The sequence below is a fragment of the Panthera leo genome, chromosome A2 (genome assembly GCF_018350215.1).
Source record: "Panthera leo isolate Ple1 chromosome A2, P.leo_Ple1_pat1.1, whole genome shotgun sequence".
Lineage (NCBI taxonomy): Eukaryota > Metazoa > Chordata > Mammalia > Carnivora > Felidae > Panthera > Panthera leo.
This window is the reverse complement of record NC_056680.1, coordinates 12,044,207-12,067,754: the sequence shown is the minus strand read 5'-3', so window position 1 is coordinate 12,067,754 and position 23,548 is coordinate 12,044,207. Positions and strand designations below refer to the sequence as shown.

General features: G+C 50.6%; 1 protein-coding gene across 8 annotated transcripts in view; it reads left to right on the top strand.

The window, feature by feature from the left end:
- EPS15L1 (epidermal growth factor receptor pathway substrate 15 like 1) overlaps positions 1 to 23,548 on the top strand; it is a 96,807-nt gene that overhangs the window by 50,397 nt on the left and 22,862 nt on the right. For all 8 annotated transcript variants that reach the window (XM_042928792.1, XM_042928788.1, XM_042928787.1 and 5 more), the window contains exons 14-21: positions 5,422 to 5,583; positions 6,205 to 6,402; positions 7,931 to 8,095; positions 12,974 to 13,097; positions 14,060 to 14,110; positions 14,757 to 14,893; positions 18,901 to 18,961; positions 19,881 to 19,963. In XM_042928792.1, the coding sequence (XP_042784726.1) occupies positions 5,422 to 5,583; positions 6,205 to 6,402; positions 7,931 to 8,095; positions 12,974 to 13,097; positions 14,060 to 14,110; positions 14,757 to 14,893; positions 18,901 to 18,961; positions 19,881 to 19,963 (981 nt within the window). The remainder of the gene's footprint in view (positions 1 to 5,421; positions 5,584 to 6,204; positions 6,403 to 7,930; positions 8,096 to 12,973; positions 13,098 to 14,059; positions 14,111 to 14,756; positions 14,894 to 18,900; positions 18,962 to 19,880; positions 19,964 to 23,548) is intronic.

Here is a 23,548-nt window from a genome sequence, read left to right as displayed (position 1 = left end):
ATTGAGCTATATAATTCACATAACATAAAATTTGCTACTTTAGAACAAGTGGTTCGTTGGTTTTTCGCATGTTTGGTGTGTTCCTTAGCTGTCCCCTCTGTCTAGTTCCAGAACATTTCCATCACCCCCAAAGAAACCCCATGACGTGTAGTCCTCACACTCCATTGCCACTGCCCTCCCCACTCCCCAGTCCGGCAGCTGCTGATCTGCTTTGTGTCTCCATGGACATACCTGCTCTGGACGTTCAACGTGAGGCCTTTTGTGTCTGGCTTTTTTCACTCGAGTCTCAGTTTCTGAGGCTCAGACAGTGGCTGCTAACCTGTTCTCGGACAGTCCCGCCTCCTGGAGCGTCTCCTAGCAGGTGGTGGTGACACAGAGACTGGGGGCCTGGCTGCCTGGGCTCAGACCCGGTTCTCTGTAGCTGTGTGACCTTGGGCAAGTTACTGAACATCTCTGGGTCTTGTACTGCATTGGTTACGAGCGTTCTGCTTTCCTGAGTTGTGGGGCTGGGAAACGAAGTCTGGCACCTGCTCAGGGCTCACTCGGGCCGCTTCCTGCTCTTCTCCATCATTTGAGCAGAGGGGAGTCTGCACCAGGAGCAAAGCCATCAGCACTGGGCAGCTACACTGTTGAAGAGACCTGGGTCCCTACGGTCTCCAGTCTGGGTGGATAGAGAAAGCCCTGCCACTGTGGGGACGCTAGAGGTGGCTGTGGCGCCCCGTGGGTGAGGCCGAGTCATGTCGCAGGGACCGGCGTCCTCTGCTTGAGGACTCTGAGTGTTCTGAGCTCCGAGCTGTGGCCGGAGAGGAGCCTGGCTAAGTGGTCAGGACCCCCGCTCCGCCGTGCTCGGCCTCCTGGCCTCCATCGCCTCAGCTGGCCACGAGGCTCAGCGCGCGGGCTGCTCACGGAGCCGAGAGCAGTGGCTAGCTGCCGGGTGCGCTGCGAGAGTGGCCGGTTCTCTCTGGATCACCTCCTAGGGCGTGAACCCGAGCCGGGGGAAGTAAGTACCATCTGACTCAGTTGGGCTCTCAGGGTGCTGGAGGGCGCGTTCCGCTGATCTGTGGGAAGTGCTGTCCGTCCTAGCTGTGGTCTGCGGGTGAGGTGGGGTGGGTGTGCCCACCCTGCCTCCGGACACTCATCAGTGCCTGCCGTGCAGTATCCAGACCCTTCTTTTCTGGCTTCTCACTCTGTGCACGTCGGCCGTGAGGACTAGGCCGTAGGTGGTCTCCTGGAATGTTTTGGATTGGAAAGCAGGGACTGGCCTGCCTCTGAGATGAAGGGTTTCTTGCTCAAATGAGCTTCTTCAGCTACAAGACCACCTTGTAAGCAAAGTGACTTTATTTCTCTGAATGTATGTACTTTCATCGTGTCATTTTATTCTCCCTCACATCTCTGATTTCCGCCCGTGTCCTAGAACTGATCCCCCAGACGTAGAGCCCTCGCCCCGCCTCCATCATCTGTGTCACCTCACTCCATCTTTTTAGTCCTTTGGTGGAGCCGGCCTCGTCTTCCCTCCCGCCCGGGCCTGGGTGACACGGCTGTGTGGCTGGTTCTGCCTTCCTATCGCGTCTGGGTTGCCATGAACATGCTTTGGTTTGCATTATGGTCCTGAGGATCCGGGTGCTATAATGTCCTGTCGCGACCAAGGAAACCATCATGAGGTCTCTGGCGCCTGCTCCAGGTGATTCTGAGGAAGAAGTCGGGCCTGTGCAGAGACTTGTTCTGACATCCGGAGGCGCTGTCCTCTGTGGTCTGTGGCAGGTGCGGCCAGGCTGCCTGGAGCCCTGGCTGGTGGGCTCCTGCAGCCTTCGAGGTGCCGGGGTCCTTGTGTGCCCCGACAGCCCCCCAGAGCTGGGAGGGAGCCCTAAGCCAGCCAGACTGGCTGTTCTGTGGGGGCGTCGTCCGTAAGCAGGCCGGGCTGGGGCCCTGCTGTAGTGCTTGATGGCACAGACAGAATACTACGTATTTTTTGAAAGTTCCCCTGTGAAAACCAGGTTTGGTTGGGGTTCCTGCCACCTGTCCCCAGATGGGTCTGGCCGTGCCGGCTAGCACAGTCTGTGGGTCAGGGCCCCGCATGGAGTGCGAGTCCTTTGTCCTCAGGCTACTTAAGCAGCAGAAGCTTCAGCCCCCACGGCTCTGTTCCCATTGTGCCCTTTCCCTGTCCTCCCGGAGTCTTTCACCTCTATTTCCATCGCTGTCCTTCTGGCGAGCACCCGTAGTGTCTGCCTGGTTTTTCCTTCCTTCCTTCCCTCCTTCCTTCCTTCCTTCCTTCCTTCCTTCCTTCCTTCCTTCCTTCCTTCCTTCTGCCAAAATCAAGAGCTGGACGCTTAACCGACTACGCCACCCAAGTGCCCCAAGCATCTTTTCATGTGCTTATTGTCCATCTGTGTACCTTTTGAATAGACATTTCTATTCAGACCCTTTGACCATTATTAAGTTTTTTTTTTGTTTTTTTTTTTTTTTTGTCTTTTGATAGCTGAGTTGTAAGAGTTCTTTATATTTTCTGGGTAAAATTTCTTCATCAGATACGTGATTTGCAAAAATTGTGGGTTGTCTTTTTACTTTCTTGATAGTGTCCTTTGAAGCACAAAAGCTTTAAATTTTGGTAAAGTCCAGTTTATTCCTTTTTTTTTTTTTTCTGCTCTTGCTTTTAATGTCATATTTAAGAACTCATTGTCAAATTCAGGGTCACAAAGATTTTACCCCATGTTTTCTTCTTTATTTATTTATTTTTTAAACGTTTATTTATATTTGAGAGAGAGAGAGAGTGCGAGCAGGGGAGGGGCAGAGAGAGGGGGAGACACAGAATCCAAAGCAGGCTCCAGGCTCTGAGCCATCAGCACAGAGCCGTATGTGGGGCTGGAACTCACGAATGAAGAGATGGTGACCTGAGCCGAAGTCGGACGCTTAACCGACTGAGCCACTCAGGCGCCCCTACCTTATGTTTTCTTCTAAGACTTTATCGTTTTACCTCCTACATTCAGATCTTTGGTCTGTTTTGAGCTAATTTTGGTATATGGTGTGAGGTAGGGATCCAACTTTATTCTTTTGCATGTGGAGATCCAGTTGTCCCAGCACCATTTGTTGAAGAAACTGTTCTTTCCCTGTTGAACAAATGCCTGGCACCCTTGTCGACTGTCACTTGGCCATCGATGTGTGGCTTTATTTCTGGACTCTGTTCTATCCCATTGTTCCACATGCATTTCTCTTTAGGTCAGTACTACGCTGTCTTGGTGACTATAGCTTTGTATAGGCATATGTCATTTTATTGTGCTTTACAGATTCTGTGTGTTTTGTTTTGTTTTTCTTTTACAAATTGAAGGTTTGTGGCAACTCTCCGTCAAGTGAATTTATTGGCACCATTTTCCCAGTAGCATTTGCTCACTTTGTGTCTCTGTGTCCCATTTTGGTAATTCTCGCAATCTTTCAATGTTTTTCGTTATTATTATATTTGTTATGGTGATCTGTGTTCAGAGATTACGACTCCCTGAAAGCTCAGGTGATGATTAGCATTTTTTAATAATAAAATATTTTTTAATTAAGGTGTGTACGTTGTTTTTTAGACATAACACTATTGCACACTTAAACTGTGGTGTAGTGTAAATATAACTTTTGCATGTACTTGGGAACTCAAAAATTCATTTGACTCACTCTATTGCAACACGTGCTATATTGCAGTGATTTGGAACCAGACCCACAATATATCTGAGGTATGTCTGTTGTAAGTTTTGAAACTGAAAAGTAGAAGTTCTCCAACTTTTTTTCTTCTCCTTCGAGATTGTTTTGGCATTTCCAAATCCCTTGCATTTCCTTATGAACTTTGGCCTCAGCTTGTCCGTTTCTGTGCAGGAGCCAGCTGGGGATTCCAGGGGGGTTTGAATTAAGTCTGCAGGTTCTCTGGGTTGTTTCTTTGTTCTCTTTGCTCAGACACCTCCCACATTCTGACCCCAGCTCCCATCCTGACCATGAGCTGGGTCTTCGTCCCCATTGGGCTCTTGGATTCCCCCTCCTTCGTTACAGAATGAGGCTCAGATTCCTTGATGTTTCAGGCCACCACAGCAGGCCTGGCCCTCTTCCCTGCTCTGTGTCCTCTTCCTCCGTCACTTGTTGTTCCCTCAGATGTGGCAAACCTGTGTCTGGGACTCCCTACCACCATCCTCTTCCCTTCCCCAGACTTGAACACTGAAGTTCCGCTTCTTGAATTCAAGGCCAAGGGCAGGGAGACTGGGGAAGAGAGGGCCTAGCTCCCCAGCATAACTCAGAGGTGTGTTTTGGCTGTCTAGAGTGGCGAGAGCCATGACATTTTCATCCTCAAGGCAGAGGAGGCCCTGTGCCTGCTTTGGGTTTTCTCCTAAAATGGCACCAGCAAAGCCCCAGCCGGCCCGGCCCTGGGGATCGGCCTCACCATCCCCGTCCTCTCTTACCCCCAAAGGTCCCCTCAAATCTTTCCCTTGCTTTGATTCTCACGGCCACCATCTCCTCGTGGCCCAGGTCCCCTCCCTGCTCCTTTTGTTGGTCTGTCAGAGATGTCGTCAGTTAGCTCCCACGAGGCCTTCCAGAAAGGTCGCGTGCGTGTTCTTTCCTTCCTGTTGGCACGAACGCCAGAATGCAGCATACACATGTGCTTGGCCACGGGCTTCACGTTGTAACTCGAGTATGAGGTGCAGCTTCCTTTAGGGTACGAGCACACCGTAAGTTGTGAGCCAGGCCCGCCTGGTGGGAATTTACTTGGTTCCCAGGTTTTGCTCCCACAGACTGCATGTTTTCACGTGCACCATACACCCCCAGGGTGCTCTTCCTAGGGGTGTCCTGGTCGGGTCTGAGGGTACCTTTACTGGTCGTCTGGGTAGATACTGCCGATTTGGAGCAACGTCAACAGTGGAGAATCATCCTGTCCCACGCTCATACTTGAACGTCCTGCGGGGGCTTCCTGCGTGGCCCTGCTTCCTTTTGCTGGAGCTGGAGCCCTACACCCCCTTCCCCACTTCCGTGCAGTGTCAGTCTGGTCTCCCTGTGCCCCCACCCCCTGCCCCGAGTCCACCCAGCAGCACCCGTACATTCTGTCGGTTCTGTTCCTCCCAGTTTGTTTGTGTTTGGGTGATGCTTCTCCCCTCCCCACCCTTGACCACATGTCACCGGATAGCTCTTCTTGGTGGGACCCAGCTACTCTCCCAGACCCTGGCCACTCTTAGGCCATCAGTAAATATTTGCCAAGGGACTTAGTGAGAGGTCATGCCACGGCCACCAACTGAGATGCACACATTTACAGCAAGTGTGCACCGGATGCCTGCTGAGCACAGGCTGACGGGCAGGGGCCGGTCTCGTAGGACATCCAGGGGGCTCTAGCCCAGGCTGAGACTGCTGTCTTGGACATGCTTCCCACCCCCCATGCTCAAGTACATTGACGCACCTCTTCCCTAGGAATTGCAAAATGACTTAGACCGGGAAACGAGCAGTTTGCAAGAGCTGGAAGCTCAGAAGCAGGACGCCCAAGACCGCCTCGATGAAATGGATCAGCAGAAGGCCAAGCTCCGAGACATGCTGAGCGACGTCAGGCAGAAGTGCCAGGACGAGACTCAGATGGTGAGTCTCACGCCCAGCATGGCGGGGGGGCTTCCTGTGGGCTTGTTTGGGCTCACGACGACCTGGAAACACAAGGCTGAGGCGTCCTACTGGTTTAATCGAGTTGTGGACATACCATCTGAAAAAGCGTCCAGGCATCTGTGGCCTGACCTCCGTCTCACCCACCAAGTCAGTCATACAGTGAACGGCCTTGGTCCCCACTAAACTCACCCTGGCTGGTGCCTCACAGCACCCCGGGGCCAGCATGCTCCTCCTCCGCCCCTGCCACCGTCTGGTGTCTTCACTGCTCATTATAAACCGGGGAGGCTGCAAGCTCAGCAGATTGAAAGCCCTCATCTCCTCCTCTGAGGCCTTGCACGGGGATGTTTAGCCCCTGGGAGACAGGTAGACTGCCTTTGCTTATCCCAGGCCTCAAAATTGACTTATCCCAAAATTGACTTTCTGTCAGTTCATGGGCATTTGCACGTCTGCCTTGTTTCCTTCTGTTCTGCGAGTGGAGAGAGGGCCCTGGAAGGAAGCCCAGGTGTCCCGCCATCAGGCTGGTATCTGCCTCACTGGGTCCGCTTGTTCCAATGATGTGAATTAAGACTCCTCCTTTTGTCATATTTCATCTCATTTCAGATTTCCTCGTTGAAGACCCAAATCCAGTCTCAGGAATCTGACCTCAAATCCCAGGAAGACGACCTGAACCGGGCCAAATCAGAGCTGAACCGATTGCAGCAGGAAGAAACCCAGCTGGAGCAGAGCATTCAGGCTGGGAAAGTTCAGCTGGAAACCATCATCAAGTCCCTGAAATCGACGCAGGACGAAATCAACCAGGTATCTCCCTGAGGGCGGGGCCTTGCCTCTGCTGGTGGCCGGGGGTCTTCTGGGTCCTTCTTGCGAGCGGAGCAGCTGCGGTGAGCTGTCACGTCAGGGTGTGTGACCAGCCTGCACAGAGGCCACTTGTTACCTTGGCTCTCACCCAGCCCGTTTATGTCAGGCTCTCTTCTTAGAAGCTGTCGTCCTGGCCTGGAGGTCAAGCACCCAGCGTCCCGCAGCGTGTGCTCCGGCATCACGTTGACTTTGGCCTGCGGGCTGTTTGCTGTGCCTCGCTGTCCTTCCACTTCCCCACCTGGGCGCACGCCCTCTTTGGGGAATGGGCAGGGTCTGTGTGAGGACTTCAGTGGCTCCTTTGGAGAGAGTCTTGGGTATAGAAATGCCCTCCCCAGCACGGTTCTCAGACCAGCGAGAGGGACAGAGTCTGAGACGTTTTCCGGCACCTCTCTGTCCCCGTGCGATCTGAGGACTGGTACATTGCTGAGGCCCCACCCTGTGATGAGCATCACCCCACGTGGGGCCCTGTTCCAGTTCTGCAGTCTGTCTGGGCACCCCATCCTTATCCTGCTTTGGTGTGAAGGCCCTGGGGCCTGTAGCCGCTGCTCGCCAGCAGAGGGCGGGCTTCCCTCCCGCTCCCCTGTATGTAACAGCCCAAGGCCTTGCCGGCCCTTGGGTGTCCCATCGACAGACGGGCGTGATGCTTACCTTTGGCACTATTACAGTGGCCAGCTGTGCTTCCTCTCTTGACCGACTCGATCCCTTGCTCTTTTTGCCAGGTTGCAGACAATAGTTGATCGCAAACACGTACGCGGGATTTCATTCCCTGTGTTGTGTTTCATTGTTTCTTAGATCTGAGATTATTTTAGGTCTTTTCCATCTGAGCAATTGGAGTTTGTGTAACATAGATAGGATCCAAGCCATGCGTGTATGTTAGTAATAATAGTGATGTTCACTGTCATGTATTAACGCCCACCCTTCCAGATGGCTACAGGAGGTGTTTTACCCATCGCTTCCTGTGGTCCTTTTTGGAGAAGAGCTAACAGAGAGGTTAGGTCACTCGCCAGAGGTCACACAGTGTCTCACACAGGATGAGACAGTTAAGATAACATTCCTGGTCTGTCTGACTTCATAGATTGTCCTCCTTTCCCTGGCCTCACATCCCTGTCCAGGACAAGGAGCAGTGGACAGGGTGATAAAACCCCATAAAGGGGAAATGTTTACTATCACTTGGAACAGATCGTGAATGTGGATTTTTACCAATTTCAGTTCTTTTCAGAATTGACAGATGTTTGTTTGAACACAGGCCTCTCTCAGGGGTCAGGGATATAAACAGGCCTCATGGGGCAGCGACAAGGACCTCGTGGTTTACAAGTCGTGTCACTTGGGATCCTCTACTGTGTAGGCGAGTAATTCAGTTCCCCATGTGAACGGAGTTGGACAATAGGGTTGGACGTTAGGAGAAAAAAAATATCTCTCCTGACACCTTTCCCCTAAACCCCATGTGATGTCAGCAATCTTTGTCGTGTAGGCAAGAAGCAAGCTGTCCCAGCTGCATGAAAGCCACCAAGAAGCCCACAGGACCCTGGAGCAGTATGACGAGGTGCTCGACGGGGCCCACGGCGCCAGCCTGACCAACTTAGCCGACCTGAGCGAAGCCATCTCCCTGACAGAGAGGGGCGGTTTTGGAGCCATGGTAAAGGTTGAATAAGCGTATTGCAGTCCTGGGATTAGGTCCCACGTTGGGATCAGAGAACGCCCTGCCTGCTGGATCCGGCACTCGCCAGCCTTGATTTTGTCCAAATGCAGGGTGTTTCTTGTTTTCGCCGCCGCTTTGCGTGTCCACACAGGCCCCGCGGCCCGGGGTACGTGGCTGTGCGTGATCCTTGCTTCCAGGACGAAGCCAAGGATAGGCCTGAATCCTTTGTAAGACCAGTTTTTAAAGATATTTGTCTTTGGTGAGCCAGCCACCCAAATTCAGAGGGCTTTCCCAAACTTAACCAAAAGTGGATCAGGCTCACACATGTGAAACCCTACATCCTACTAGTTGGGGGCGGAGGGCGGGGCATGGGAGAAATGTGTGTGTGTGTCCGTGTTCCCACAAGGAGCACCTTGAAAACTAAATGTATTTGTGAAGATCAAGACAAATGACAGCCCTTTGAGGCACTGCTGTTTGCCCTGTGAACTGGCCCCTCTCCTGCACTTTGGGGTGTGCTGAAATCCTGGGCTCTTATGACCCCGGGGGCCTTGATCAAGTCCCAGGGTGCTGTGGACTCGGGCTGCTGACGTCCAGCCGGTGTCCCTTTTTCCCCATATCATCACGTCCCCTTTTTCCTGCCAGCGCCCGCCCTTGTGGCTGAGCCCCAGTGTGTGCCATTTCCGCTTTAGCCTGGCCGATGACAACATCTTTGTGCTCCTGACAGAGCCGATGGGATGCTCTTGGTCTCGGTGGTTTCACTGTGCTCTGCTCCCAAAGCCTTTTGACCTCTCACCCCGTGTTGCTGCCCCCTCGTCCGGGGCCACTCCTCTGAATTGTCTTGCTCCTGGCCCTGGGCTTCGTGGATTCCTTCTTCTTCCTGTAGTCACACAGCTTCTCTCTCTGTCTCTCTGTCTCTCTGTCTCTCTGTCTTTCTCAACTTGAGTCTTGGCTCTTCACGTTCATTTCTTGACCTGTTTCTTTCCTCAGTAGCCAAGTAGTCAGTCCTAAGAATATATGGGGAAGCTTATACCTCCTTCCCCGAATCGCTTAGAAGATGCTGTTGGTGTCCTCATCTGTCTCCTGTCTTGGGCCCTCACTGCCTCCCTCTGCCGCTCACAGATTCCTTTTCCTCACGGAATTGTAAACGGGTGAATTCCGTATCTGCTCTTGAGCCCACCGTCAGCTTGATTGTCCGAGTTCAGACTACGACTGTCCACTCTTCGTTCGCTGGGAGAGACAGAATTGCCCGCTTGGCTGGCTGGCCGCTCAGTGTGTGCATTTCAGCTTCATGACCCTGACTTTACTTTTCCCGTCTGTCACTGGCCCCCTCGCACAGCTTTCCGCTTGCCCTCCTTCATCTTGGTTTGTGGAACAGCTTAAACCCTTTTGCAGGTTCGAATAAGATTGGTTTCCTGGATAAAAAGTTGGCAGTTTGCAAGTGGCCAGTGATTTTCCCTCCCCCCGCCCCCCACAGATTTTTCATCTTTTCCTCATTTCTGTTCATCTTGTGAGCGGGGCAAAGTTTACATGATAGGCAATTCATTCTGGAATGTCGATGTCAGATATGTTACATAGCAACTTGCAACCGGTGTCTGAAAAACTATATTTATCTTGTTGTACAAATACAGTTTTTAAAGCATTTTTCGGTTTGTTTCCTTTTCTTAATAAACACTTCGAAGAGGGCTTTTTGTTTACTCTTGAATGTTTCGAGACTGCTTCAGAGAGCAATTAGTTCTCTTTGAGGTGGGTGACAGTGAGGGGTTTAGTTCCCTGAGAATACTGTAACCAAAGAGGGGCATCCAGAAGTTTCTACGGCTGGGCAGGTCTACTGAAGTCACTAACTTTAGTTTTCAGCTCATACCGTGTTACTTTGTCCCAAAGACTGAGGCTTCTTAAAGCCAGATATATTTCTTGTCTCTCATCCGACGATGATACTGGCCTCTGGCTCTTGAAGGCAGCGCTCAACCAACCTGTCTAGTAGGAAAAGGCAATAAATCATCCCCGATTTCAGCCTCGCCAAGACCTTATCATGAAAGATTGGTTTGTCATCTCATCCAGCCCCACTGGTGTGCTGGAACCATTTTTATTGACTTTCCAGAGCTGATTATTAAATAGGAATTTTGTAACCTGATTGTTTAACTTTTGGTGACTTGAATTCAGCCACAGGGGGAGTATTTGCACCATGGGAATTGACAGGACGAAGCTGCCAATCAGGGCCTTTTTTTTCCCCCCCCAGAGAGCTGGTTCACCAGCACACCACTGCCCAACCCCTAGCTAAAGGGAAGGAGAGTCACAGAAACTCCTTTCAGAGTTGTCACATTGGTTTCTTAAGAAGTGCAGAACTCAGGACTAGTTACTGAACTCCACGTTCAAGGTATTTTATCTCTGCTAAGGGACCTGTCATTTACCCCAGTGCTCGTCTGCCACACCCGTGTCTCCCAAGTGGCAGGTGGCTCAGTTCTCATTGATAGGTGGTCAGTGGCTGGTGGAGTTTATGGCATCTCTGTACCAGGGGAAGCCTAATTTTCTGCTCTGAATCCATGAAATGGACTCAGAACCACCGGTGGTTACCTCACGTGTGTGAATCCTGCTGGGGTCTTTTTAGGCTTCTCCTTGGAAGGGGAGGGAGCGATTGCTACTTTAGGCAAATAATTGCACCTGAGAAAGAGATCACAGACCTGGCTTTCAGTTCGGGGGGCTCACAGCCAAAGCGTCTAGAGTCACAGCCTCTTCTCTGCCATCGTCCACTGTTAGTTGGCAGGCTTCCAAGTGATGATTGAAAACATCGAAAAAAAAAACCAAAAAAACACCCAACTTGTAAATCAGTGCTAATTTCTAACTAAATAGAAGCTTTCGTTCTGAGACCAAGCTGTCATTCTTAATGTGCTGCTGTATCCAGGACATCATCTCTCTTCTTCTGGGGTGAGATCCATTCCTTCCCCCAGGGTGCAGCGTGAGAGGGTGATTTTCCGTCTTGGCTGCCCGGCTTCTTTAGATCAGGACACCCCATCCTACTTATCTGTGTGTGAGAGGCCTGTCGGACGTCTGTCGGGCGACTGCAGCTCGCATGTTTGCACTGTGACGTCCTTACGGAGCCGCCCGCTTCCGCGGTATTTGTGGTACTTCCTTGCCTAAGAACCCGCTTGGTCTTCCCGCCTTGGGGAGGGAGACCTGTGGTTGGAGGCTCCAGGTAATCTTCCCCAGGTAAGAAAAATCATCCCGTGTTCATCAGAGGACAGGGTGTTTGTCGTCCTTCAGGAGCCTGTGGCTTCCCGTTGGCCCAGGGCCTCCGGGAGCCATCCCGCTTTCCGAAGTCAAGCAGCACAGAGTGCTGGGGGCCTTGTCTGGAATCTTCCTCTGGCACCTTTGACGTCATGGCCCTGTGACCGTTGTCTGTATTTTTACGGAAGCCCCAGCTCTTTAATCATTTGGCTTTGGTCGGTTGGAATAATGGATGTTTGCCAGCCCCACGGGTGCCGACACACCTGCCGGGTTCAGTGAGGATGTTGTGCTTTTTCATATCACAGTGAAACCTTCGTGTTTTCACTGAGGGTGTGTCTTCATTAACCAAAATACACTCACTGTTTCTAAACGGAGTGGGCCTTGTTCCCGTGTAGGTTGTACCCCCTCACCCCTCAACACACACACATCGGGGCCATTTTCCACTATAAAAAAGTGCTCTTCAAAAGCAAATCGTCTTTTCTTCCGGCTTAAACGTGCTTGTTTGTTTCTAGAAATAAGCACTTTAAAACAAAATGCAAAGTGTTATATATGCTCTAGTAGTTCCAACTGCATAAGCAGCTCATTTCCTCCCAAGATGCAAATAGCCAGCGTGTTTCTTGGTGTGGGGACAGCATTTTCAAACATGCCCACTTAGCTATACGTTCTATGAGGAAAAGATGGTTGAGGGAGGCCACACTTTTGAATGAGGCCCAGGCTGTGGTTCTTGACTGGCTTGTTACGTTTTCCTTTGGACACTTCCAAAGATACCACTTTCTTCTGACTTTGTAATATCTTATTTTTGATTTCTAATTGTGATAAAACGCACAGAACATAAAATCGTTCATCTTAACCATGCCTGAGTATATTCATGTGCAACTAGGCCCCAGGACGTTTTTCTGCTCATTAACCACTGACTCCCCAGTCCCTGGAGCCCACTGTTTTACTTTCTGTCTCTGCAAACCTGACTCCTCTGGGGACCTCTTCTAAAGTGAGATCACACAGAACTTGTCTTGTCGTGACTGGCTTGTTTCACTGAGCATCACGTCCTCAAGGCTAAACAATACTCCTGTGTATTTACCTACTGCATTCAGTGTATCTGTCCATCCATTGGTGGTGGTTTACATGACTGCCTTCCACTCAATGTTTAAATAAACTTTTAGTTCGCAAGAGTGGTGGATTTACAGAAAAACATAACAGGTGGTACAGAAAGTTCCCACATGCCCCACACTCCGCTTCCCCTGTCATTAGCACCTTATCCTGTACATTTGTCACTGAATGAACTAGTGCTGACACGTTATGAAATGATGTCCATATTTCTTCAACGATTTTCTCAAAATGTTTATTCATTTTTGAGAGTGAGTATGGGGAGGGGCAGAGAGAGAAGGGGACAGAGGATCCGAAGAGGTCTCTGTGCTGAGTAGAGAGCCCAATGTGGGGCTCGAGCTCACAAACGATGAGATCATGATCTGAGCCAGAAGTCGGACGCTGAACCGACTGAGCCACCCAGGTGCCCCACTTCAATGATTTTTTTAGTCATTCTCCGTAGGGTCCCACTGCTTGAAGGAGAAACATGCAGGTTGGGTATGGAATTCTGTACTTTGCTTTAAATTTGGAATAATAAAGTTCCTGTCCTGTCTCTTCACAAAATTACAGGACGATCCTTTCAAAAATAAAGCCTTGTTATTTAGCAACAATGCCCAAGAATTGCATCCGGATCCTTTCCAGACCGAAGACCCCTTCAAATCCGACCCATTTAAAGGAGCTGATCCCTTCAAAGGTATCTCTCTCGGTGCCCACTTAGTCATTGAAGGGCTGTTTACTTTGTGCCTGTTAGAGTTGTCCAATGACCAGAGTGGTTGGCCAGTAGCACCTTCTGGAATGGAGGGGGAAGGGAGTTCTTTGAGCCCCGTGGGTCACCAGAGCGTTGCACCTCGGCCTGGTCCACTGCGGAGCTGAGGTGTTAGAGTTGGGAGGGAAGAGCTGAGCTCCCAGCTTGCAGCGAGGTGCCCATGTTCACGGGCAGCTGGCTCCGCCCTCGACCTCTGCTCGCTTTGGTTCCCATCCTCCTGTCGGGGTGGTAAGTTCTCCCTCGCTGCCCTGGTGGGATGGATAAGATAACCAGAGGTAGTCGTGATCGTGAGACTCCCCAGTGAGCAACAAGTCCCCACATAAATCTAAGGTCTCGACGTGACACATTTGCCCAGAGCCCCACATGAGTCCAGAATAACTAAGAAGGCTTCTAGAGATACATGTTCCTCACTGTGGTCCTTCAGAGCAAGGTAGCATTTCCAGGAAGGCTATCTGTACGTCCCTGAGCAAATGTACGGAGAGGGCGAGGCGTGGAGAGGGCAGAGGGGAGCGCCTTTCCGGCATCACGTGTGGAATCGAAGCACCACAGGACCCAAGCGACACCGGGCGGCTCTGGAAGCTCAGATGTGTGGAGCTCGTCCTCACACTGGGGCTGGCCGTGGGTCGGGCCCTGTGTTGTCCTGGCTGGGGGAGGTGAGAGGGACAGTGAGGTACAAGAGTGTAGCATGGCGGAGAGAGAGCAAGCGGTGAATTCTGGCTCGTTCCACATTTCCCCCCCGCTGCAGCCCCGTGTCGAGCAGCCGGTGGTGCCTCATTTCGTCCTGAACCCCCCAGCTGGGAACAGCCGCCTCGGCCAGTCGCTGCTCCTCCTTGGATATGCCAGGGTCATTTCTACGGTAGAGCTAAACATTCCTCTCTCCTCCAATCTAGGTGACCCGTTCCAGAATGACCCCTTCGCAGAACAACAGACCACTTCAGCAGGTAAAAGCCTTTGTGGGAGAGGCTTTTTGGTTTTTCATGGGCTGGTCCTCACCCTTATTTATCTACTACTTTCTTTTTCTTTTTTTTTGCTAAGGTGAAATTCGTAGAACACAAAAGTCAACATTTTTAAAGTGACAATTCAGTGGCATTCGGTACATTCTTAATGTACAACCACCACCTGTGTGTAGTTCTAGAACGTTTCCGTCCCCTAAAAGGAAACCTTATCCCCATGAGCAGTCACGCCCTCCTCCCCCAGCCCCAGGCAACCACCAATCTGCTGTCTATCTCTGGATTTACCTGTGTTTTCATTATTAAAGTCAGCTTTGTCGGGAGGTGTAATTTATACACAGCAAAATTCACCAATTTTAAGTGTATAATTAGATGAGTTTTGATAAATGAGTTTTGAGTTAGGTGAGAACATTTCCATCGTCCCAGAAGGTTCTCTTCTGCCTCCTACCCCCCCCATCCCCGGGTCCCTAGCAATCACTGATCTGCTTTCTGTCATTATGGTTTTTACCTTTTCTAGAATCTCATATAAAGGGCATTCAGTCAGCTACGCACTCTTTTATGTTTGGGTTCTTTCACTAAGCGCAGTGTTGTTTATTCATGGGGCATGTTTTTCTTCACTTTCCAAAACACCTTCTAGATCCATTTGGAGGGGATCCTTTCAAAGAAAGCGACCCGTTCCGTGGCTCTGCACCTGACGACTTCTTTAAGAAACAGACAAAGAATGACCCATTTACCTCAGACCCGTTCACGAAAAACCCTTCCTTACCCTCAAAGGTGAGTGTCACCTGGGAGGCCTAGGTGCTGCCCGTGTGTGCCCTTGGCGCACACGAAAGTGGCCCTTCCTTATCCCCCGCCCACCCCCGGGCCGAGTCCGGGGCTCCCAACGTGCGGACTGAGCTCGCGAAGCCTGACGCGTGTGCACGTAGGCCATGAGCGCCACACGGTTCTCCGGGAGCTGGGCCGCGGGCATGTCCTACTCCTGGAAGGTGAGGTGACTAGTCCCTGTGAGGCTTGTCCCATGAATCAGGGGTCACGTTCAGAGGTGCACTGAGCCCGCGTCAGGATGGGTTGGGCCTCGAATAGCTCTCTTTTCTCTGTTCCTTCCTGTGCCCCTGTCACTTCAGCTCAGGCCCACTGGCTGGCTTCTCTGTTCTGTCGCCTGCCCCCACTGCGACCCCGTCTCCCAACAAAAATGAAACAAAACAAAGCATCACACGTTCCACATGACCACCCTGCCATCTTCGTGGCAGCACTTAGTGTGTGAGGCACTCACGTGCCCCTCTCCACCCCCAGCATCTGGCGGACCGTGTGTTTTGCAGTGTTAGGCCCAACACACTGCATTAAATGGCTGTCAGCTAGGATTTGAAAAGCAAAACAGTGACTCTGATTGAACAGAGAATTCTCATGTCTAGGGGAGGGCGGCTTATAGCCTCTTTCATGTTCTGGGCTGTATCTCTTCCAAAGCCCTACACGTGCCCTGTCTGTCCCTCTAGACCCAGAGTTTCTTGAAGGCCAGGATTGGTTTGTAACGTTTCCGTCTGTGAGACCTGTCGCGGGGACCCCCTTTCATTCTTGGTATTAAGCTGTGTGTGATGTGTGTTCTCACTCTCTGTGGATCAATTTTGTTGAGCTTGTCCATCAACCAGCTTTTGGTTATGTTAATTTCCTCTCCTGTTTGTTTCTATTTCACTGATTTCTGCTTTTTATTATTTCCTTCCTCCTCTTTTGGGTAAGTACTTTGCTCTTCCATTTCTAACATCTGAAGATTAAACCTCAGGTCACTGATCTTAGACCGTTTTTTCTAACATAAATGTTTTCAAACTACACATTTTGCCCTGAGCACTGCTTAGCCACATTCCACACATTTTGATACGTTCTATCTTTACTGCCTTTTGTTTGTGGTATGTTCTAGTTTCCCTCGCGATATCTCTGTTGAACCATGTATTATTTAAAATACTGTTTTGTTTCCAGATACTTGGTTTTTTTTTTTCTTTTACGTGTCTTATAATATTGATTTCTAATTAAATATGCTCCTAGGGAACATGTTTTGTATTTTTTGCGGTCCTTTTAAATTTATTTATATTTATTTTACGGTTTGCATTGGTGTCCACACTGTATAATTGAGAAGAATGTTTATCTATGGTTGTCGGGTTCTATAAATGCGAATTACATCAGTGTGGTTGATAGTACTGTTCAGATCATTTGTGTCTTTACTGTTTTTTGTTTGTTTGTTTGTTTGTTTGTTTTATAGCTTTCCCAATTGCTGAGAGAGGAATGTTAAAAATCTGTGATTGTGGAATTGTCTATAGCCCCGTTAATTCAGTCAAGTTTTGCTTCATGTATTTTGAAGCTCTGTCTGGTGCCTACACATTTCTGCTGGTTGTATCACCGTGATGCAGTGACCCTTTTATCATTATAAAAGCTTTCTTTCTTCCTCTGGTGACACCTTTGTCTTGAGATCTGTTCTACCTATTAAAATAGTTGCCTCATCCTCATTATGCTTACTCTTTGTACGCTATACCTTTTTTCATCCATTTACTTTCAGTAAATGGGTTTCTATATACGAAGGGTCTTTTAGAGCGAGCATGTAGTTGGGGCTCCTGGTCAATCCAGTCTGGAAATCTCTGCCTTCGAAATGGAGTATTTAGACATTAACATTTAATTCAGTTATTGTTGTGGTTAGATTTGAGTCTATTTTATTATTTGCTTGTTCTTTATCCCCTTTGTTTTGTCACTCTGTTCCCTTTCTGCCTTCTTTTATTTATTTATTTATTTATTTATTTATTTAATTTATTTATTTATTTTAGAGAGAGAGAACGCACTAAGGGAGAAGGGCAGAGGGAGAAAGAGACTCTTAAGCAGGCTGCATGCTCAGTGCAGAGCCTGATGTGGGGCTCGATCCCACGACCCTGGGACCATGACCTGAGCTGAAATCAAGAGTCAGACGCTCAACCGACTGAACCACCCAGACACCCCTCTGCCTTCTTTTAGACTATTTGAATATTTTCTAGAATTCCATTTTCTAGTATCTTTTGGCCTATTTTACCTATATCTATTTCTATTATTTTTTAGAGGTTGCTTTAGGGATTACCATATACACCCTTAACTTTTCATAGGCTCCTTGGAGTGAACGTTACATCACTTTATGTAAAATGTAGAAAACTTGCAGCCAGATTTTCTTGGGGGGATAACGATCCTGTCCAAAGGATAGATCCCTTTATCCACCTCCTCCCTAGCCAGCAGTGTCTCCTCTTATGTTACAGGTGTCCTACGAATATAATATGTCTAAATACGTCATAAACCCTGGAAGACAGTCGTTTAAGTTTTGCCTTAATCCACTGTATGTATGTAAAAGAAATTTTAAAGAGGAAAAAAGTGGTCTGTTTATTTTTGCCCATATATTTGCCATTTGCTCTTTATTCCTTCTTCCGGATCTGACGTTTCCTCCCATTATCCTTTTCCTTAAGCCTGAAGAACTTGGTCTGGCACCTCTTCTGATACAGGTCTGCTTTGTTGTCATTCTTGAAGGGTATCGCTGCCTGACCTAGTAGTTTTTGCCCCTTTCAGCACTTTGAGGATATTGTTCCACTGCTTTCTGGCCTTCCTTGTCCTTGAGGAGAAGCCGTCAGTCTCAGGCACTTGTTCTCTCGAATGTACCATCCTGTTCTTCTCTGGCTGCTTTCTCCCTCTCTGTCTCTCTGTCTCTCTGTCTCTCCCTCTCTGTCTCTCTCCCTCTCTGTCTCTCTGTCTCTCTCTGCCTTTCAGTAGTTTGTGAAGCATATGTATGTGGTTTTCTTTGTATTTATGTTGTTTGGGGTTTGCTGAGGTTCATAAATCTCTAAATATCTTTTACTGGACTTTGCAAGTTTTTGGCTGTTACTTAAACATTTTCTTTGTCTCCCCTGTTCTCGTCTATCTTTGTGAGATTACAGTTACTTATATGTTAGAGCTTTTGCTGATGTCACAAGTCCCTGAGGCTCTGTTTTCTCATTCTTCTTTCTCTCTTTTTTTCTTGTAGATTGGATAATTTCTTCAGATCTGTCTTCTGTCTCACTTACTTTTTTCTCTATCTGTTGTGTAGCTGACCTAGTGAAGTTTTATTCTAGACAGTGTACATTTTTCAGTTTTAGAATTTCCATTTGTTTCTTTGTGTGGTTGCTGTTTTTCTGCTAAGATCTACCCGTTCCTCTTAAGAGTATTTTCCTTTACTTCACTGAGCACAGTTGTTACTGCTTTAAAGTCGTCCTCATGTAAGAATTCTAGCGTCTGGGGCGTCTTGGGATTGGTTCTATTGATTGTCTTTTCCCTTGAGAACTGGCCACATTTTTCTGGTTCTTTAGAAACGTATCCTGTGTCTCATGAGTGCTCTTTCGTGGTGACTGGATACTGCTCTGTTCCTCCAGAGTCCAGACGGCGAGTTTTCTGTTGGGGTCTTAGCTTTGCAAAGCCCTCAGATTACAGCTGTCCAGACAGAAGATTCAACCTGGTTCTGTTCGTTCCTGCCCACTTTGAATTCTCGTCCAGAGTCTTCCTGCTTTGGTTCACTTCCTGAGCTTTCGGGTGGTTGCTTGTATTTACCTGTGTTTTGTATTTTGTCCAGAGTTTAGAGGCGTTATCTGCAGGAGGGTTTGGCCTGTGGGGATTTTACTCCAGCAGGGTTTACTACAAATCGTTTTATCCTCCTCGTGGCCAGCACCAGATGTCAGGACAGTGTGTGGTTGAACGAATGGCTGGGTAAATGAGTGAACTGCTTTTCACTCTTCCTCTCTCCTTTCACTCAGCTCGACCCCTTTGAATCCAGTGAACCTTTTTCATCCTCCAGTGTCTCCTCAAAAGGATCAGGTGAGACCGATGGCTTATTTTCCTTCTGACCCTCCCCGCTGCCAGTGGAGGGAGCCCACCCGGTGATGGTTTTATTTCCAAAGCTGTGTGTCCTCAGAGTTTATGTCATTAGCCAGGGGCGCCCAGATCCTCGCCGGAAGCACTTCAGCCAAAGCCAGCTATACCTCCCCCCGCCCCCGCCACTGCTCATCTTTGTAGAAAGGGAGGTGGGCAGTAGGGAGGAAGTCAGTAATGACACCACTGTTACCGGTTGCTCTCTGCTCATTGCTCCTTACGGGTCTCTGGTTTGTACCTTCGGATCTTTTTCCTAAAAGAATCCAAAGTTTGGCTGAGGGTACTGGCTTCTGCATTGAGGGAGGGGAGCATTTGTGGACTCCCCCTGGCTCTGGGGAACAGTCCCTGCTTGGTCCTACTGCCTTGCCTAGCAGCTCGTGCTTGATGGTGATAGAGTTCATTACCATAGGCGGCTGTGGGGGTTACCAGGCAAATTGCCCCCCCAAAGGAGAAAGCTTGGCAAACTGCACGGACAGGCTCCCCACATACATGGCGCTGGTGGTGGGTCACTACAGAACTGCACCCCCCTCCCTGACCCGGGCTGTGCTTCCGCACCTGTCACTCGTCTGCTGACCGTGAGCAGTGCTGGCTAGAAGTACAGATGGGGCAGAGTCCCTGTGGCTGTCCCCTAGGCGGCCGTCACAGCAAGAGACTTCCGGCCGAGCTAGACCAACCATGAGCCAGCACAGGTGGGGCCAGGGAGGCCTTGCTGAGGGCCTGCGTCCAGGTGCACGGCCCTGGCCACCTCCTCAGATGTCCCGCGCTGGGGGCCCTGGAATACGGAGAGGCAGCACCTGACCCTGACCCCAGGAGGTGTGTTTCCTGAGCGCCCTGTAACTCTGCGTCTGTTGGTGCCACTTTGCAGGTCCCTTTGGAACCTTAGACCCCTTTGGAAGTGGGTCCTTCAATAGTGCTGAGGGCTTTGCTGACTTCAGCCAGATGTCCAAGGTAAAGCCCCACCCACGGAGCACGTGTGCCTCTGCCAGTGTCTTTGTGCCTCTTGTCGTGGTCTTGTCGTGAGCAGCCAGGCATAATTATTAATACCACGTATGTATTTCCTCGGCACCTGTCAGACTCTGAAACGCATCCTCGTGTGAGGCCGTGAGCCGGCAGGCAGGGTCTAGAAAATGCCTGTGGTTGTGATTGGCTCCATTTCCCTTCCTCCGAGTGAAACTGCCAGAGCCCTGAATCCCTCCACGAGGCCTACGTGTCGCAGGCTCCCCCCAGTCCTACTGGTGTCTGTTAGCTGCCAGATCTTAGGCAATAAAGTTGTGGCTGCACAGACCCAAAGAAGAGAAGGCATTAGGCACAGGGGACTCAGGAGGGTCACGGGTGCCAGGCCTGGTGTGCGTGCAGCTGAGACTGGAACTGTGGGCTACAGGCTGGCAGGCGGGAGGGATCCGGAGAATGTGGGCCGGTTATGTAAGTGGGAGCTGCCTGTGAGGACCCGAGAAGGGTTTGGAAAGTGAGGGCTGGGTTTTGTGAACAAATACACAGGTTCAAGACAGACGACGCTCCTGCACTTGTCAGGCTGGGCAGTAGCTGCGTGCCACGGTCAGGCGAATATAGCCTGGTGGTGTCGGGGTCCTGTTGTGCGAGAGGCTGGGAGTTGTGGCTAGGAAGCTCTATCATTTATTTATTTATTTTGAGAGAGAATGCACAAACATGAGCGGAGGAGGGGCAGGGAGAGAGGGGGAGAGAGAGAGAGGAGAGAGAGAGAGAGAGAGAGAGAGAGAGAGAGAGAGAGAGAGAATCCCAAGCAGACTCCATGCTTAGTGCAGAGCCCAGTGTGGGGGTCCATCTCATGAACCATGAGATCGTGACCTGAGCTGAAATCAAGAGTCGGGTGCTTAACCCACTGAGCCACCCACCAACTGAGCGTTGCCCTGAGAATGCTAAATCTTTAATGTAGCAAAAGGTCAGTAAATCATGTCCAAAATGGACAGATCAAGAAATAACAGTAGATGCCCATGATTATAGAGGTAAATCTCAGAAGAAACCGCTAAGAGGTCAAAAACGTCGGCCATGGTGAGTGGGAAAGGCAATGGTCCGAGGGTCTGCAGATCTTCGTTATAATCTTTAGCGTCCCTTGGTTTTCAGTATGAGTACGTACTTCTCTGATAAGAATTTGGGAAAGCGGCATTAGGTGTGCCGCATGTGGGCCTCAGGGCCCCATCCCGAGGACCCACTTGTGCTCTGCTGCTTGCTGATAGTCCCTGCAGGCAGCTGAGGGCCTCACAGCCCGCGGCCCCAGAGCCATGCCTCTTCGCTCATTCCTGCAGTCTTCCGTATCCACCTGCTCCAGCCCAGGTGCCATCGCCGTGGTGTGCGGGGGGGCGAGCGGTGGCCACATGCGAGGGCCCGTCCCCATCCCTGGTCTTACCTCCTAGTGGGGAAGGCTCACAAGCCAGATGGTGGAGAGGGAGCTGGGGAGGGCATCTCGGAGCACGTGGGAGCCGAGCATCCGCAGCGAGGAGTCACTTGCTTCCTGCACGCTGCCCACCCCTACTGGGCAGCCGCCCCCCTCCCCCGCCCGTCCCCGCCGAGCCAGCTCCCGGGGGGCCTGCTGGCTCCAGGTGCATTCAGCCTGAGGGACACACACTCGTCTGGGCACTGAGCACTTGTGGTGAGCCAATGTGTGATTGTGGCACACGGCTTCTGCGGAACCTTCGAGACTCCGTTCGGGTTTTCAGAGAAGCACATTGAGCGTACATCGTCAAGGTAGCAAACCCAGTTTCTGGCCAGAGAGAGGGTGTCTGCTTAGCCATCGGCTGTCACAGGAGGGAGCTCGGAGGTGCTGGTGTAGCTGCCTCTCTCACTGCAGTGCCTGCGGGGAGCAAGCCTCCATGCCTCGTGTGGGAACGCTGGGACTCGGACGGTCAGGATGCTGTCTGGGATTGGCCAGTAGGCCCCAGGACAGGAGATTTGCTTGGACATTTGCCTGTCACTTGGCGGCTGTTACACACGGCCCTCCCTGCTCCTGGAGTGGAGCTGTGCGTCCTTCGCTTTCTCGTCCCTGCTTCATAGGCAGGAAAATCACCTCTTGAAAGCAGAAAACTTGTGCCACACGGTGGCAGCAGTCCCCAAACGAAGGGGCCTGCCTTGCATTCTCCAGCTGTCTGAGCGAGCCCACTCCCTTTGGGAGGCTGGCCCCAAAGACAGAGGGAGTGAGCCGCCAGTGGCCAGAGCTGAGACAAGGACAAGGGCACAAGAGGTGCCCTTTTGAGAGGTGTCCTCATAGAGGCTGCATGGGCTGGCGGGGGCTGTGCCGGGCGGCCAGTCTGGACGGGCCCTGGGCTTCCCTCTCCTTGTCCTCGTGTCCCTCGATCAGGCCGCACACACACGTGCACTTGTGACTCCAGAGCTGGTGGCCCCTTCCTGTTGGAGGCACTGGCTGGACGGAGCTGGACGGGGCCGTGGAAAATTTGTCTCCAGTGCTCCTTTGTTTTGTTTCCACGCTCCCGTCACCTCCCGGTGTCCTGCCACTCGTCCAGCTGCACACCGAGCCCTAACCTCGTAGGACTCTGTTTTCCCCTTTGGTTCTCTTTCTGTTTTTCAAGAAAAACATCGTGTGTATAAATAAAATGCTGAAGGAAATGAAAGTAAAGTGGCGAGAAGGCTTTTTTTTTTTTTTTTTTTTTTTTTTTTGGCTTCTTGGTTTTGTTTTTTTGTGTGTGTTTTTTACATTGCCAGCTTTTCCCCCTCTGAGTGGGGTGGCAAGGCGATGCACACGGAGCCCTTTCTTGACTCCACCCTAAGTCGAGGTGTCCTCCTCTGCGAGGCGGTGCGGAGGGAAGGTGACCGCCAGAGAGCTGGTTCCAGCACATTCCTTCGGGAGAATCTTCGGGCTTGCTGCTGGCAGGGGAGGTCCTCCCACCCCCCGACCCGCAGAGATGTTTTTAGACCCGTGTTAATCCATCCCCTTGCTTTAAGAACAAATTCTGAGCATCTGAGAGTAAGAACAAGACCTGAACATAATTATTTCACTCCCTCCCCCCATGAAAAAAAGCCATCCGTGCAGTCCTTGGCTGGTCGTCAGGCCCTTTCCAGTCGTTTTTCCAGTGGTTTTTAAAGCTATGCATTTCTATTTAGGGCCGTTTCTTAAAAGGTGAGAGTAGCTTGCTTTAAACCAACTCTTTAAACCGTGAACCCAAACATGTTCCTCTCAGAGGTGCTTTTTATAGTGGCTTTTCTCTTCGTTTTCTTTTTTTTTTTCTTTCTGAGCACGCTTCACGCTGTGCCAGCCCGGAGAGCCCCTGCCGGCTTTACTGAAACCCTTCTAAAAATAGCGACTTTCCCTGAAGCTGCAGCCTGAGGAGGAACGGGTCGGGTCCCAGAGGAGGGTTCTTGGGAAACCTGGAGTTGTGAAAATTGGGATTCGGAAATGTTGCTCGAGGGCTGTGTGGTGTGAGAAGTGCTGTGGCTCACGGACGTGGTGGGAGTGGGCCTTTATGGGTGGAGCCCTGTCCCACTGGAGGGAGCTCACCAGCTTAGTGGGTTTGAGCACAGAGGGGACAGAGGGACATCCTGGCC